The 17,405-nt window shown below is 45.8% G+C and overlaps 1 protein-coding gene across 1 annotated transcript in view; it reads right to left on the bottom strand.

Moving 5' to 3' along the window:
- Positions 1-17,405, bottom strand: part of NPHP1 (nephrocystin 1) — a 1,322,209-nt gene that overhangs the window by 193,263 nt on the left and 1,111,541 nt on the right. The window contains exon 17 of the mRNA XM_069606852.1: positions 10,274-10,386. Coding sequence (XP_069462953.1) covers positions 10,274-10,386 — 113 coding nt within the window. The remainder of the gene's footprint in view (positions 1-10,273; positions 10,387-17,405) is intronic.

Below are 17,405 nucleotides of genomic sequence, written 5' to 3'. Positions count from 1 at the left end.
AAAAGCAGGTCAACATGGAGAACTTCCCTAAGATGGACGAAGGGAACAAAAGGAAGAAGAGATCCCTAAAGGTGATAGGATGCAAGTCACAGAGCAACACTGCACACTTATCCAGAGTAAAAAGACAAGGAGAACCACTGACAGGAAATTACCTGTGGGGAAAGTCAGATACAGCCCTGAGTGACATTCCACCAGCACACAGGCTATTTAGCAGAGCGGCTATGTTCTTTTCCTCCATCATACATCCAGGTGTACAGGTGTATGCAAATGCAAAATGGCTACAAATAACAAGATGGGAGCTAATGATGAGGATTAACTCCACCGGTAACGGATTCAACGCGATAAAGGAAGAATTAAGAGCGATCCGAATGGTGGCCTTTGTTAGGGAGAATTCTCTGTTTAGGCTGAATTTCCTAACCTAGTGAGTCCCCCAGCAGCTTTGCCGGATTTTTGGGGTTTATTTTTTTCTCCTGCCAAGAGTGAGACTCTTTTACCCTCACTCTTGGGCATGATTTGAGTGTGTTTCTTTGAATCTAGATGTGCTTAATGGGCTATGGGGTCTTTTACCCCATAGGTGTTCATGTGTTTTTGTTATGTGTGTTACACAGCACCCTCAGCGCAGTAACACAGGGGTGTCATAGTGACCCCCCAGTATAGACTCCATACCCTGGGACTGACTACTGTCTCCCAGGGCATGTAAAGTCACCATTGACTTTACTAGTCTTACATTCTGAACAGAACCAGTACAAACCATCATATTGTGGACGTACTGGCTGGGGCAATTCAATTGCCCCGGGGTCTGTTAGTCGAGGGGGCACGTCTCCGTCCCCCCTGATCGAGTTTTGGCTGGTGGCAGTGGATACTACTTTTTATATTCAACCGCGAATATTTTCCTGTGGGATTTCCCATTGTTTTAGGCTACTATCTTTATTTAATTATTTACGGTAGCCTCGAACATACCGCTGGTTTATTTAATTAATATTAATTCTCCGGTTGGTATTTTTTGCCAAAACTTGATTCTAAAATGGCGTTAGTGTTCTCTTCTGTGACTCCAACCCAAGTCGAGCCCTTTGTTCCACTTTTTGGCAGGCTTCTCCACAGAAGCCCTCCAAAGTGGTGCCAGTGTCTAGGGTACTTAGGAGGGGTGGAGGGGGATTTTAGGCACCCTGGACTGAGTTGCCTAGGCAACTCAAGTCGCACTCCGTCCTGATTGGCCCAAGTGGTGAGCCGGCCGGCTCACCACTTAGCATGTTTGAGTGACAGCTAGGCTGAGTGAATGGGGGTTTTCTGCATAAAAGCAGGGCTTTGGGGACTGGAACTTCAGAAGTCGCCACAGGACCTAAGAATCCGACGAGGGAGAAGCTGAGCCGACCTGCCACGACGCCACCACCGGTGGAGCCCTGCTGGACCGTCTCACCACTTTTCCCAATGACAGAGGAGATCTCCCGCCGGAGAGTCTTTTTCCTTTGACTGGCGGGGATAACCAGTTTCACTGTCTTTTCGCCTTCCCAACGTACCTCGTGGCCGCCTTGCCTGTGCCAAGCACCCCGACAACCGGGATATCAAGTTTTACCGCGAACAAAGGTACCACCTTTAACCGGAAAACTCCGCGGCTGGTTTCTTCCCTGGTAGTGCAACGACCTTCATCTTTACTCCAATTCGAGATCTTCTCTTCCCCTGGACGACGACGTGACTTGCACCCACTGCCAGGAACAACTGCCACCGCTGGAGGATCCTTCCCACTTAAGGTACCGTGTCCCGCCTGACTTCCCTGGCTACCGACTGTACGGGGTAGATTTAGCCCCCGGCTTTCGAACCTGGGTTAGCCTGGGACACCATGGCTAAACTTTCCTAAGCCTCTCTAAACTCTTTTTGAACCCTCTGCAAGACTTTCTAAGCCTAGTGTAACTGTGTGATCTTGGGCGCATTTGTGCTCTGCTCTCTCTAAGAGTGGGACCAGCCTTTGAACTTTGGCTCACCAGTGACTTTTGCTCTTCTGCCTTGCTAACAGTGTTCCTGAATCTTAGAGTGGTGTACCTTTCCATATTCTGTCTTTTTCCCTCCCTTTCTCACAAACTTATTGGAGTGCCATCTAGTTAAGCGCTAACCTCTGTATGAAAATAAGTGGTGTTTTACTGTGACTTATCTGATAAGGAAAAAGGGGTGTATATATTACAATAGTAACTGTGTTTAGAATATTTTACAACAAAAGTGCTGGAGTGTTTCAAACAGTGTGTTTTTAAATAAATAATTATATACTTTGATACCAAAGCTCTGGTCAGTGTTTGCTTGTATTGGTGTGTCTGAGTGCCTATTGTGTATACTTTGCATACTGCCTAACTCTTCTTGAGAGAAGTCTGACTGCTCAGCCACAGCTACCAGGTAAATCTGGGTGGTACAGACTGCTACCAAGTGGGTTTACTGCTAACACCTGTAGTCCTAAATCTTTTGCAGTGTTCCCTAAGGGAACTGCACAGGTTTCTGCCTAACAGCCCTATAGAACAGATATGTGCTAGACCTTCTGACAGCAATGGAAGGAGGTGTTTGTGCAAAAATTGGAAGTTCATGTTGTACGTTCATTCCTGCCAACGACGAGGACAAAGGTACGTTATCTGCAGCAGTATCACAGCTGGCCAAAATGCACACCAAATTGTAAGAGGAAGCAAAGGGAGTGAAGAAGGATGGTAGCTGGTTTTCATACATCTGGTTCTGGATGCCATCCTGGCTCTCTGATGGCCTCAAGGTTGTGGCAGGATGAGTGATTCTGGGAATGGCTTCTCTGATGGGGATAAAGCTATGGAAGGCAAGATCAAAGCGTACTGCTGAGGAAATGATCGGCATGCACGCCCTAATTCCAGCTGAAGACGACAAACACACAGATGTCATCATCAAGGAACGTGACTGACTACGCCAACAAATAGTAGAAGCTGACTTATACCCACCATCCATTAAAGGTCAGAATACAAGAAACCCAAAAAGCTATGTTGGAAAATGGGTTTATTGCAAGCCCGGTGGTGGATGTGTATATATGTACTGGTCATATGAAGACCATGTGGACCGGGACAGACACTTGTCAGGAATAACAAAGGTATGGTAGGTACGAGGAGATAAGAGTGGATAATTTTGTGGTTGACAAGTCGAACAGAGGGGGGACTGAAGAGGGAAAATGGGACAATCCCTTCCCCCGATTCTCATCCAGACCATGGCCTATGACGTCACGACCTAAGCACCCACTGCTGGAGGAGTTCGACCGGCTCACTGCCGCCCCAGACGTCAAGATCCACTGTGGCCACGCCCTGCACACCCAGGCCAGCTGCGTGTCATCCCAACCTCGGGCTGGGACCTCGGGTGGAGCTGACACCGACCATATGGACCAACTCGATTAGACATCACCTACCAATATCGCCATCGTTAGAGATGCCATGGCGACATAGCCAGCGGACAAGAACACACGTGCCACCAAGCACATGGATCAGACACACACTAATCCACACGAAGAACATACTCTGTGTTATGATGTAGAGGACCACTCACATATGCATCGTGTTATTTTTCACATAGGCCAACTACAGCACCGCAGAAACGGAAGACGCCAGAAGAGCTTGTGTATATGCTTGCAGACACTTCCTCGCTACTAAAACCATGAAGATGTAGCCCTGTATATGGACTAGTGCATAAGAACCCATGTCGCCCCTCGCGACCCCCGTATTATGGACTGTATACCGCCACCCATGAGCTAGGCCAAAGTAGGCCGCAAACCAGAGTCCCCAGGCCGGAGCAGCTCAGATGAAGCTGCAAGATGCTGATCATGCGGAACAAACCCCGACGAGAGCCCCACAGCCAAAGTTCCACCTGCTATTGTTAAACTTTCCTCAGAGCCAAAATACAAATCAAATACCCGTAATTCTGCCCCAGCCACGGTCTCCCAACATGTGACCAGGCCGACCTGATACGATGCCAAGCCCCAAGGACCAGATAAGCTCTGGGGTCTCACGTCTGGGACACTGACTGCAAAAACAAAGCGACAAGTTGGACACCGACAGCAATGGGAACGGGACACTCAACAGCCAGTATTCAGACCTGTCCATTGTCCGCCACTGATACATAGTCATACATTGTTGCCAGCACCAGGTACACCGCGAGCTGGGAACAGCGATGGTCCCAGGCTTGGGGGCTCATGGGTGAACCAATCAGAATACGGGGGGCTAACCACTGACACCACTATATTTTAGCCAATCACTAATTTCCCCCTTGCAACAATTCTCATTTAGCAACTATTAGGAACGACCCAAGCGTACCACCTGACCCCTTCTCTACCAATAACCTTTTCCTGTATATGGGTCCATACTGACCCTACCACACGGGGGGCCAACCCGAGATAGCTTTAGGTTTAGGGGCTAGTTTTCCCAGGTGACGCACATAGTCGCATCATCCGGCTAGAAAAAGGGCCTGCAAGCCCACCACGAATGAGACGTTTTCCTGGGTACCTGTGATCCGAGAACCTGTCCCTGTCTGTTTTATGCAATAAACAGCAGTAACTCTTTTGCTCTTGTGTGTGCCTCATACTCCTTTGGGACGCGGGAGGAGTTGGGGCCTCCTCAACCCCATAGGTCCGCAGACCGCTCTGCCGGCCCCCGGGAAATTACCCCGACATTGTCTTAGCTTATCCTGCTCCCATCTCTCGACTGTTGTTGTCCAGTCTAGAGCTTGGAGTTTCTTTTTTACTTGGATCAGATTTCGCAGCAAATCACACAAGTCGATTCCATCTCTTTATTAAAATGGCTTCAATCTTCCTTCTCCACTGAATTAAGAATCTATCTTGCACTTCTTTGCCAGGATCAAAGATAGCAAACGGAATTACTGCCGGCTCATATGTACATTTCCTATAGAGAGTTACAGACTTTCAGAAGACCAATGATTCAAGGGATTGCAGCCCCAATTTGTTTCTGATTGAACTCATAGATGGCGAATTTGGCAGGCTTAATATTTTCCTCCAAAACAAACCCTCCAGCCTCTCCCAAATTTGCCAGGGTAACTGTAGGACGGCCACTGACCCATAGGTCATAGTCTGAGCCACCTTCTGTTTATAGAAGGAAATGATTGGTATAATCGACAATCTCCCATATCCTCGGTGCAGGGCAAGTCCATGATTTATCAATATGGATAGTTTGCCCCTTAGATGGATATAAAGGCCCCTTTCATCCATTTTCCTATTTACAACTACCCCAAGGTACACCATGGATTACACTATTTCGAGAGGTTTATCACCCACTCTCCACGTGAATCCATTACCCTTTTTCTTGCAAGCTGATCTCATAGTCAATATGTTTGACTTGGCCACATTGACTTTCATCCCATTATCTATTAGAATGTTGTTAAATGGGTCAATTCTCCTCTGAAGGCCAATGGGCGTTTGGTCCAAAAAGACCAAATGGTCTGCAAATAGAATCCATGGGACTTCGGTCAAGTATATCTTCGGGGGAAGGCTGCCACCTCTTTCTGTGATTGTGCTAGATCCACATTATAGAGGCAAAATAACAGGGGGGACAAAGCACACCCCTGTTTTAAGCCTCAATAGGTAGGGATCTGTTTTGTTAAATATCCTTTCTCTGACAATCAGATCCTAACTGAGGTGTTGGGAGTATAGTGCCTCCATGTCCTCGACCAGATTGACTGGGCACTGCCAGGCTCTCAGCTTGGCCCAATGTTTTTCTCTCCGTACACCATCGTAAGCCTGTTCGAGGTCCATGAATGCTAGGCATAGGCAGGTTTTCGTTGTCAGTGCCCTCTTTTTAAGAATTTGTATAATAAAGAGGTTGAGGGTTGTCCCAACTCCCCTGACAAACCCAGTTTGTCTTGGGTCTAGAATTTCACTTCTAACTGCCCGTGCCAATAGATCTCTCCATAATAAGGTTGCAAACAGTTTCCCAACGGAATCGAGGAGAGTGATAGGGCTGTAGTTTTTTGGATCCACCCTATCCCCTTTTTTAAAGACCAGGACAATATTTGACTCTCTCCAGGTCAATGGTACCTCCTTTTTCTGCATGATATGCGCAAACATAACAACAAGCAGCTTTCCCCAATGCTCCATATTGCTCTTCAGTTCTTGATTGGATAGCCCATCAGGCCCTGCAGCTCTAGGTGAACTTAGGTTACCAATAATTTGCTGGGCATCATCTTCGTCAAATGAACCATTTCCAACTCAGGGTTTGGGAATCAACTTTCTCAGGGACCACCCTCTACGGGTATGCAAATAGGGCTTTGTAGTGCGAAACCCAGGCTTCTTCCATCACCATGCTAATCATTTTGGCCGCTCTAAATGAGCCCCGATGTTTATCAACTCCCACAAATTACCTGAGTTCTTAGAATATACCACCTTTAGCATGTGTTCAGCGTCCCTCTGTGCTCTCTCTATTTTAGAACTAATTCACCAATTGTGATATTTTTGCCTGGCTTTCGGAACTCTTTCCTTCATTTGCACACCCCACTCCCTCCAAATCCTTCTAATATAGGCTCTCATGTGGTGTCTTACCAACACCAATTCATGATTGTATACATGTTTCCGAAGCTCATTTCTGGTACCCTTTTTACACCCCCTTTGGGGGAATTCCTTCAAAATACTCAAGTAGTCTACTCCCCCAGGGTTTTCTTGGTTAAATACTTTTTATTGACTATATATTAGGGACACATCTTCAATTCGACCTCCCCCATTTTTTCCAAGCACTTCACTGGCTCCAACAGGGAGATCGAAATTCCCAGTAGGTCGCAATCGCTAGATTTCTGTTGTATTATCTCAAAGCGATCAACCTTCTGCCGTACATTTTCTGACACAAAACAATAGTCAATACAAGATTTTAGTACCCCACACTTGCAAGTACATCCCCCTGGTATATCACCCTCAGTTTGTGCGTTGAGCATATTCAAATTCCTCCATCTCAAAGTTATCGTCCACTTGAGAACTCTCTCTTCCCATTCCCGCTCTTTGAAAGGGCTACCTTCTTGATTTAGAAGTTTGATATTTAAGTCCCCACATACGATAATCCTAGCAACATTCCAGACTCTAATCGCCTCGTCCATCGGCCTCATTATTAAGTCTAGGAACTTTATTTCTTTCTCCATATTCACACACCAGTAGATGTTTATTAGGAGATAGGGTGGACCTTTAACATCAGATGACCTTGTGAGAGACATCATTTGTACATATGGGCTAGGATTTTCAATGCAGTTAACATTCAGGCCCGACTCCAGTTTGATCAGTGTCAGAAGGCCTGAAAAAGGGCGCCTAGTGATTCCTTTCGGAGCGGGATTTAAGTAGGACGCAAAACATTCACATAAGGGTAATACACAGAGCCATGCCTCTTGGAAACACAATATGTCAGATTACTCTAGTATGGGGGACACTTCCATGAACAAAGACCAAAATCCTCTCGTGTTCCATGAGGCAAGAAGCAGGGACTTTCAAAGGGGGGGCTTTTGATCTATTTCTTGCTAGACTTATCCAAGGCACCAGCTAGACAGTCCCATGAGTTTTTCTCCTTTCTTATGTCCACTTGCATGACTCCCTTCCTATTTATATTCTCTACTGTGAATTTTACGGGCATCAGATCTGTTTTTAAGAGCATCTGGGGTTTTGGGTCTCTCTCACTTATTGATTTGCCGAGGGATGCAAACAGAGAGAGAATATTACATAGCCCTCACCTACATTGCAATGCTCCAGAACCTCTCTAAGGAAGGGCCATTCCACCCTATTGAATGCCTTTTCACTATCTAATCCCGGTAATACTGCCAGGGGCCCCTGTTTTATGGGCAACATCAATGAGATTTATAATCTTCCTTGCATTATCTGCCCCATGACAACCCAGCACGAACCCTGTGTGGTCTTCCCCAATCAAATTCGGTAAAACACCATCTAGCCTGGCTGGTAGGATTCTGGCATATTGCTTGATATCCATGTTCAGGAGAGCTATCCCCTTGAGTAAAAATGCTGTTCCATGCCCACCCTTGAATAAAAATATAGTTGCTGAAGCCCCCCAAATGCTATATCTTCCGTATCTGCCTACATTTACTACTAAAAGCAGTCACTGTACTCCCTTCTGGAAGAGCCTTGCGCCCTCCCAACCCCTGCAGACACTTTTGGGCACCCTAGAACGGCCAACCCCACAGTTTGAAGACCACTGCCCTACTCTCTAAAAGCTAACTTTTACTAGAGAGGTTGACCTGAATGCCAGCTATCTAAACTCTTTCAGGGAGCATCCTAACTATCCCTACTCTATCCGGATTTTAGTGATTTAATCGGATTTGGGATGGTGCCTTACAAACACTGTTTGATTCAGACTTTGTCTCACATGAGAGAGAAAGATTTAAGGGTGCAGAAGTAAGACTCTGACCCAGAAGGGTAATCGTAGTTGTTACAGACTTTTATTAATGTGAGAAAATGAAGAAAAAAAACCCACCTTGCCCTAACAGAGGTTTCCCTGCCTCAACAAAAAAATACTAATGTCGCTGTCAGGATGTCCGAAATCAAAGTCCACAGTCCTACGTCAGAATCCCAACTCTGTCCCTCACACTCTATGTTGAACCAAATCAGAGGGGTATCTTCATAATCCAGAGAAATGATTTCCTTCCCCTGGACGAAAGGTAGTTCTGTGTTTCAAAGTTCTCATAGTTCAGTGTGCACTGGTGAGGATAATGTCTCTTTCCTGGTCCGTATATATGGTTCCCAGACCCCAGTTGGCAGACCTGGTTCACCTCTTGGTCAGGTACTACAACGAAGAAGAGAGGTTTGGATGCTCTTCCGAACTGTGGTGGGTCCCAGACTCTGGTTGGCTGACCTGGTTCCCTTCTCTCCCAGTACTCTTGGTTTCAAATACAGACTTGGTTTACTCACCAGCCAATTTCAGTGTTCATATGTATTACTCTCACAGTCCTCTCCATGGTCTCTTAATCTCATATGCAGACTTGCTTTACTCTCCCGACAAGTTCTGCGTCCAGAGGAATTACTCTCACAGCTTTCTTCATGTTCCCCTCTGATATTTGACAGCCCTGGGTCCTCTTCCCCCCCAAAAGTACTGTCATGAGGAAGATTAGGCATCCTTGTTACGTGATATGTTCTTCTCTGGTAAGGGTACCAGACCTTTTCTCCTTGTTATAGTGTCCTGATAAATTTTCTCTTAATGTCCCGGAGGGGTTATCCTCTTTCCCCCACTTTACATGCATTGTTGTCATTAGGGTTGCTTGTACACTCTGAGGACCCCCAACCACAGGCTCAGCCACCCAAATACCTTTATGGTAATTGCTGCAGCCCTCCGGTCAGTCGCAGGCTTCCCTGTGTCTCTCTTTGGCTTGCCAACGCTGTGGAGCTCTCACTGTGTGTGTTGCAGCGGCTCCACAGGTCCTGGCCTGTTCATTGTGTCTTTCTCTGCCAGACCACATGATCCCGCAGTGCTGCGCTGTCGTGCTCTCCCCAGCCAGTCTCTCGGTTCTCGGTCTCTTGACAAGTCCCCTGGACACTGTGCTTCACACCTTCCAGCACTCTGGTCTACCCCTGCTGTTCTATGCGGCGAGTGTCCACCACGCTCTCTGTTCCTCCAGGGAGAAATCCTCCAGCTATTCCCAGTTTTTCACAATTTGCAGGCTTTCAAGGGTTCCCCCGCTTTCTGATAGGCAAACTGTTCGACAGCCACTTCTCAGCAGAGCATAGCTTCCCTGCTCCTGGCTCTGCGAGGGAGGCTTTGACAATACTTCCTGGGTCCCCACTTCTATTTCAACTGAGGCTGGACCCAAAAGGAAGTCGGCAACCACTAGACCATTCACTGTGGCTCCCCCTTAGTGTCCTCTATGCTTCTGCACTTCTTCCTCATCGTCTCTACTTCATTGGTTATACCGAAGTGCATGGGATATGAGGGTGGTGATGGCGAGAGTGGGGGTGTAAGAGAGGTGCAAGTGTTAGGCAGATACTGCATTCTCCCACAGTAGTCATCACTGGGCTCATGGGGGTTTTCCCCTTGCCATGAGATCCACCCGCTGAGTGCTATCCCTAGGAGGACTATCTGGTAGCAGCCTCATCTCCCTGGTCTCATGGAAAGGGGCTCCCTCTACGGAAGCTGAGACGATATCCTGGGATTTGTCACAAAGAGCAAGTAAGAGAGCAATAGAAAGTGAGAAAAAGCAAGATAATGCGATACAAGAGCAAGAAAAAGTGAGGGCAAGTGAAGAATGCATGCTCAATCAGCATATAATATGCCGGGTATAGCAAGATTTACTACCACAATACCTGCATTTTGGATGCTTATTCTGTCCTTCAGTAGCACATCACCAAGAATTTGTCGATACAATGCCAATAAATGAATGTTGCAGACACTGCCCACCATGGTTTCAGGAAGCAGGCTATGTGAAAGAAGAAAATACAACATTTTCTCAGAGCTCTTAAATATGGCATCAAATATGACAAATGGAAAATGGTTTATTCAGTGAATCTTTGTTTATTTGGATAAGTCCGTCAAACATATATTGTATAAAAATACATTATACTAGAAAGCATAAAAACACGTTAAATGGTTCAAATCAATTAATTTCAATGACTATAAATTCAGTGATCACTTAGGAAATATCGGATTGCACAGACCCTTACAATAGGTTTTGCCCATCCTTACAGATCATATCATACCACCTATCTGCCTTAATTGTGGGATAATGCAACTAGAGCACTCAAATTTTGTACATGACCACAACTGTGATTTACTATGAGTGCTAATTCTAAGAAAGAGTGGAAGTACAATTCAAGTAATAAAACAAGTTGCATCTAGCCCATGGCATTCTTATTCTACATGTGCTGTATCAGGAGGTAATGTGCATATTTGCTCCTTTGCCGCCAGACTCTATATATGAACGTAGAAACTGCGAAAACATATCGTACCTTACAATTAATATATCCAAGACCAAAATCTTTCCAATAACCCTAAGGTGGAACAAAAGTTGTGTTCCTGGAAGTGAGTTCCAATGGGATAGAGAAGGATTTGTACATTGAGGCATTCATGTATCTAGGGATATGACTCATATGTAGAAGAATAACATATGCCTTAAACACAGGGACATGATTTCAGACTGTAAAAGATGGTCTAGAATCAACCTTACAATAGGGAGGGAAATTGGCATGATTAAGATGACCATGCTTCCTAAGATTTTATATCTATTCAGTATGTTGCCTCTTCCTCTTTTGCAGTCTTTGTTGGCAGAAATTGAGAAGGTATTTAGAGACTTTTTATGGGGGGTTGGAGTTCACCCGAAAATTCCAATGTCGATTCTTGTACGCTCAGTGGAGGAAGGGGGCTTTGGTTTTACAGATGTGAGTAAATATCACACTGCTTTCTCCTTCAGGAATCTACATCACTGGGTTAATGACAATTCTGAGTCGGCCCCTACGTGGGTAGGCATGGAAAAGGAGTCTGTCACCTATACCCTTGGATTGTCTTCTTACAATGCATTATCGACTCCGTCTTGCCAAAACCTTCCCTACAGTGGGAGTGGGAGCTCTGATACCGTTAGATCTTTCAGCAGCTTTTGTCCCACATGAAGTCCGCCGGCCTCTCTGGTTCTGTCCTGACCTGGTTTTCCTCTAATCTTACAGATAGGTCTCAATCTCTTTCGCACCCTCCATTTAGTTCCTCTACTTGTGCACTTTTCAATGGTGTTCCTCAGGGATCCGCCTTGTCCCCGATGTTTTTGAACATATACATTCAGCCACTGATGGTCCTCATCCACTCCCATGGCTTCCAGAGCTATTCCTATGCAGACGAAACCGAGATTTTTGTCCGTTTGGATCTTGACCAATCTGAGGTGTCAGGACGGCTGCATGATTGCCTGGCAGTCATAAGGGAAGAGGATGGGTAGAAATTGGCTGAAGCTCAACAGGGACAAGACAAAGGTCCTGGTGGTAGGGTCCCTAACTAATACTAAACTCTGTTCCTCATTTCTATGACCCACTGCTTTGGGTGCTGCTCTTGATCCAGTGCCTTTGGTGAAGACTCTTGGAGTCTGCCTGTCTGCTTCACTGTCTATGTCTGCTCAACTTAGTGCTGTGTGTAAAACTGGTCACTTCTTACTACGGATAATTTAAGGGATTTTGTCTTTTCTCCCTGTCTGTCTGAGTCCACTGGTTGTAGCTTCTGCTGTACTTACTCGTATTGACTATTGTAATGCCTTGTTTCTGGCACAACCTCTGGGGTTGATTCACCACATCCATCCCTTGCTGTGCTCATATTAGCCCAGTACTCCATTCTCTATATTGGCTCTCTGCCAGCAAGAGGATTGACTTTAAATCTCTCTGCTTGGTACAAAGAGCCTTCTATGGACAAGGAGCCGACTACCTTTGTGAAAAATTCCTACCGTATGTCCCAGGGTGCGCTCTTTGCGCTAGAAATGCTCTCTTAGTGACTATTCCGAAATTCCACTTCTCAAGGATTGGTGGGTGGGCCTTCTCTGTTGCCGCTGCCAAGCTACCTGTTACCCTTAGACATGTTGAGAATCACTTCCAAATTCGCCGTCTTCCGAAAACTCTTCTCTTCTAAACTGCTGCTACTCATTAGTAGGTCCTGTGCTGTCCCCAAGCCATGATGCACTTGGTTGACTGTGCGGGTTACAAATGCTGGTAACATAACATACAGTACAGCACATGGTTTCTGAATGGAAAGGTGCAAATCACAACTGATTAAAAAATCCTGCTATCTCTGGAGTCATGTATCTGGAAGAATCCAGCAGTTACAGTTGACAACAAGATGCTGAATTGGCACACGTGGCAGTGTGCAGGCATTTGGAAGCTGAAAGATGCTCTACAGAATAGCACATTATTAGAATTTTAATATAAATTACGTAATTCTCAAAGATTAAAGTATATAGTGCTACAAGGAATTTTGACATCCATTTTCTCTCCAATGAATGCCAAGATTCATGAGCTTCCTGGCCTATATATCATGTTGAAGAACTGACCCCTCTGCATCTGTGGTTTACTCTCTGTGACCTCTAAAGTGCCCTTGGAACTGCCGTAGCGAAACATTTGGGAGTCTAAAATGCATGTGCAGATATCCGATTACAACTGGTCGACAATATGTAAAAGCCTGAAGAAATTCAATATGGACCTGGATTTACGCTATACACAACAGAGGGTTGTAGCCTGTCTGTATTGGTCACTGTGTAGCATGAAAGTATGTAAACTTTACCAATCTGATATTTGCTGGAGCTGCAAAAAGGACATTGGAACCAATACCCATATGTTTTGGTATTGTGTGCAAGTATCTCAATACGGGGAACAAGTCTTCTCCTGAATGGTGTTTATAACCCAGTCAGTACTGCCAAGTACTCCGCTATTCTGCGTTCTGGGCTTATTCCTAAATGCTTTAAAGTTATCAGATGGGGATAAAAAACTGACATACAAAGCATTGTTGCTGGCTAAGGAACAGATTGAGTAAATAGAAGTCTAATGGAAAACCCCAACTTGAGGACTGGTTTCAGAGTATGTTGCGATTGGCTGCTAGGGAAAATTTTCATATGCTAAAAAAGAAGTGGTTGAAGACTCAATTAATTTGGGGGATTTTCAATGACTTGTATGCTTAAAATATTACTGTTATGGATTCCTATAATGTGTGTATGAATAATGATCTGTTGGTTCGGCTCACACTCATCCCTTTTTGAACCTAGTGTTTGCATGTTGTTTGTCCTGTTTAATCTTGTGTTGTGCCTTTGTGTATTGTTGTGTTAGGTGACAACTAAGTGTGTAAAGTGCGGTTATGGATATTCTGTAGTATTACAACAATATGAGATGTTTGATTTAGTTGCTATGTTCTGCTTTTTGCAAGATCTCTCATTGGATTACTTACTTTTATGGGACTGAAGCGGTTACAGAGCGGACATTGCGGCCGCATAAACATTTTAACATTGACTAATCTCTGTCGCCAACAACACGCACAGCTGACGTAGCCCCCGTTCACACTGGGCGTTGCTTTGCCAGCATGCGCCATCTTGGCTCTCTTCATCTCATCATTTCCTACATCACACACCTTAATACCAAAAGATCCAACGACACTCATTTATTCCCCAAGCTTGCTTGTCGCATCCATACCCGGTGACGGTGCACCAATATGCTTCAGTCAGCGGGGGATTGTCCTAATGTACATTACTTGAATGGCTCACTGTTTCCTCATTGTAACATGGGCGTTCTTGCATTTTTTACACCAGCAACACAGTTGCAAAAGCCCCAGCGGCATACCTCTCCTCATCTATGCATTTACACAAATGTTTCTTACTACGCCTTCTTGTACACCTGATGTAGCCCCCCACACCATGAGGTGAGGCTTTACCAGATTGTGCACTTCCAATGTACCCTTATGCTGTAATTATCTGCATGGTTCTACACACGGTGGCCTATGCTACCACACATGTACTGCAACAAGTGCCTAGATGCTTCTGGGCTTTGTGCGCTGCTTTAAATGTCAAAAATTAAATAAACACGTTACCATTCCTTTGTTTGTTCCATGTATTATATTTTGATGACACTGTTGCATACTGCTTGAATTTGATTGCTTGAAAATGATAAATTGTTAATAAAAAACTACTTATAAAAAGAAACTGCAGAAACAATACATTTCTCGCTAGATGATTTACACAAGGTTAGAGCATCTGACAGATGTCTAATACTATGTTGTTTCAAAATGGGTTTCAAATAAATTGCCCTCAGTTATCTATATGACAGACATGAAAAGAGGAAATGATATATATGATGTGATATATGGCATATATAACGCGCCTATACACAAGTCATTCAAAGCGCGACGAGGCAAGGGAAGGGGAAAAGAAGGAAGATGGAGACAACGATCTTACTAGGTCAGGTGACATTGAGATTGTGCAAATGTAGGTGGGGGGGAGGGGGAAAAGTGCGGGGGAAAGTGGGAGGCGACAGTGCAGTACATAGGATAACAGTAAAATAATAAAGACAATAAATAAAAAGTGCGGCCAGCTGGTGGCAAGTGAAAGGATAAGTGCAGACATCAGGTGTCAACTAAGTGCTGGTAGGGGGCTGTATGGATACAGAAACAGTCCCCGAGTGCAAGGGTTGCCAGGGGGGCAGTGCAGGTGTACAACTGGCGGGAGGAAACCTAGGCCCGAGATTAGAGGGTAGCCAGGTAACCAGTGCAGTTTCAGTTTCAGCCAGGAGATCAGCAGGGAAGAGGTTGAGAGAAAGCAGAAGCAAAGAGGAAGGTCTTGAGGTGCTTCCGGAACCGGAGATGGTTCTCCTCAAGTTTCAGAGAGGCAGGTAGGCTGTTCCAGAGGGAAGCCCCAGCAGAAGTAAGATCTACCACCAACTCGTTGCTTGGATAAGCGACTGACCCTGAGGGAGTTGGAGGCGGATGAGCGAAGAGCTCCAGAAGGAAGATATTTAGGAAGAGAGAGTTGAAGGTATTGAGGCCCCAGGCCCCAGAAAGCCTTGTGGACAATGCAGAGGGTTTTGAACATAATCCTCGCCGCCACTGGGAGTGCATAGATTTCAGTCCTAGAGAGATGTGATCCCTGGGCTTGAGGCCAAGGACAAGTCTTGCAGTACTGTTTTGGATGAGTTGCAGAGGGCGGAGAGTAGAGGCAGGCAGATTTGGAAAGAGGCTGTTGCAGTAGTCCAGCCTATGGAGAACCAGAGCTCTGGAAACAGTGAGCTTCTGGGGGAAGGAGAGGAAAGGAAGAAAACCTCTGAGGAGGTGTAGCTGGTAGTGTGACTTCTAGGAGACATCAGAGATGTGGGGAGAGATGGAAGTGTGGAGTCAAAGATGACCCTGAGGTTTTTAGCCTCACGGTTTGATTTACGGTGAAAAGCATAAGAAGTAAAAAAAAAAAGGCCATCGTTCAACTTTAGGCATTTGAAAGGCCATCATTTTAAAAAAAATGTTCTTTGAGTTTAAAACAGCATCCAAACAACAACTGGTTACCTTCAGACTACTGGCCCTTCCGATCCACCCCTCCCCCGTTCCCGGCCCAGAGCATTATAACCAACTATTCCCATACAACTCCATATTAACATCTGTGTACAACAAGTAAGGAAACAGTTCATCATGTGCAGCCCCCAAGCCTGCGATGTGAAAGACAGGTCCATCAAGAGATTGTGCTAGTGCTCCTAACTCTGTGCAGGCGCAGGAGACTGTACAGTTGAGTGTACTTCAGACATGTATTGCCTCAGTGGTGGCCAATAGTCAAGGGGGCGACAAGAGACAGGTAGTGTGGAGGCATATCCAGTCTCCCTTCGCTCAGCAGTGTTCATAAGCCCCAGCCATTTAGAAAAAGCAGGCGGTTTGGGTCTCCCCCAGTTTCTGGTTACGAGATACCTCGCCAGGCCAGAGGCCATGCTTAATAGTTTCTTTTCTGACCAGCTGACACTGTCAATCAGAGCCAGCAGCCAAAGCTCCGGTGTATAAGTGCGTGGGCAGGGTAGCATCACGCTCATTGCCGCTTCTAAGCTGGACCAGAAGGGCCTTATGCGGGGGCAGGACCAAGCAACGTGTTAAAAGTCAGCATCTGCGCCACCACACCTCTTACATCCCGAAGATCTCTCAGGGAAGGACCTGCAATGAGAGGCAGGAGAGTAGTAGGCCTGATGAATAAACTTAAACTGAATCAGTCTGTATCGGCAATTTAAGGATATGTGCCGGGTCTACATGCTGATTGTCCTCCCTTGAAGCTCGCTCAGAGGCTCCCCAAGAGCAGTTCCCCATAGAGGTTTATAGCTGTGATTCCCAGATTGCCTCCCAGATCTTACCAGTTTATAAATAGATGACACAACTTTACCAGCTGGCTGTGGCTGAATAATAAAATTTAGAATAGGGTGAGAGGCGGGGACTCGAGGAAATTCCGGCCATATAGCTTTAAGTGCACCTCACAGCTTGTAGTAAAGGAGCAGAGTCACCACATTATGCCCTCCTCTGGTTTTAAGTTCCTCCCAGGACACTATCTGATCGTTATGGACTATGTCAGAAAGAGTTTGAACCCCCAGCCTCGAGAAGAGCTCCTTAAAGGATCTTTCATGCGTAAGTGGGACCCCCACTATGTCGTAGATCGGGAGGCTGGCCTGATAACGGGGAAAAGTCGCAAGCAATTGACACAACCTATCCCAGGCCCTACATGACACCCGTTAGTGGCTGAACCTCCCACTTCGGAGTGGATTCCCTAAAGCCCCATAACAACCCCAGGAGCGCGTTTGGAGAGGTGACTGCTGCCGCAAGATGATTGTGAGGAGTGTAAAGGCTAGGGGAGCGCCATCTAGCAATGTATTGTGCCTGTGCTGCGAGAGAATATAAAAACATATCAGGATACTCCAGACCGCCCTGTTCGTATGTTCTAGCGAGGATTTCGTACGATACCCTAGGCTGTTT

The sequence above is a fragment of the Ambystoma mexicanum genome, chromosome 4p, assembly GCF_040938575.1.
Source record: "Ambystoma mexicanum isolate Mex_15411 chromosome 4p, UKY_AmexF1_1, whole genome shotgun sequence".
Classification (NCBI taxonomy): Eukaryota; Metazoa; Chordata; class Amphibia; order Caudata; family Ambystomatidae; genus Ambystoma; species Ambystoma mexicanum.
This window is presented reverse-complemented; position numbering and strand designations above follow the sequence as displayed.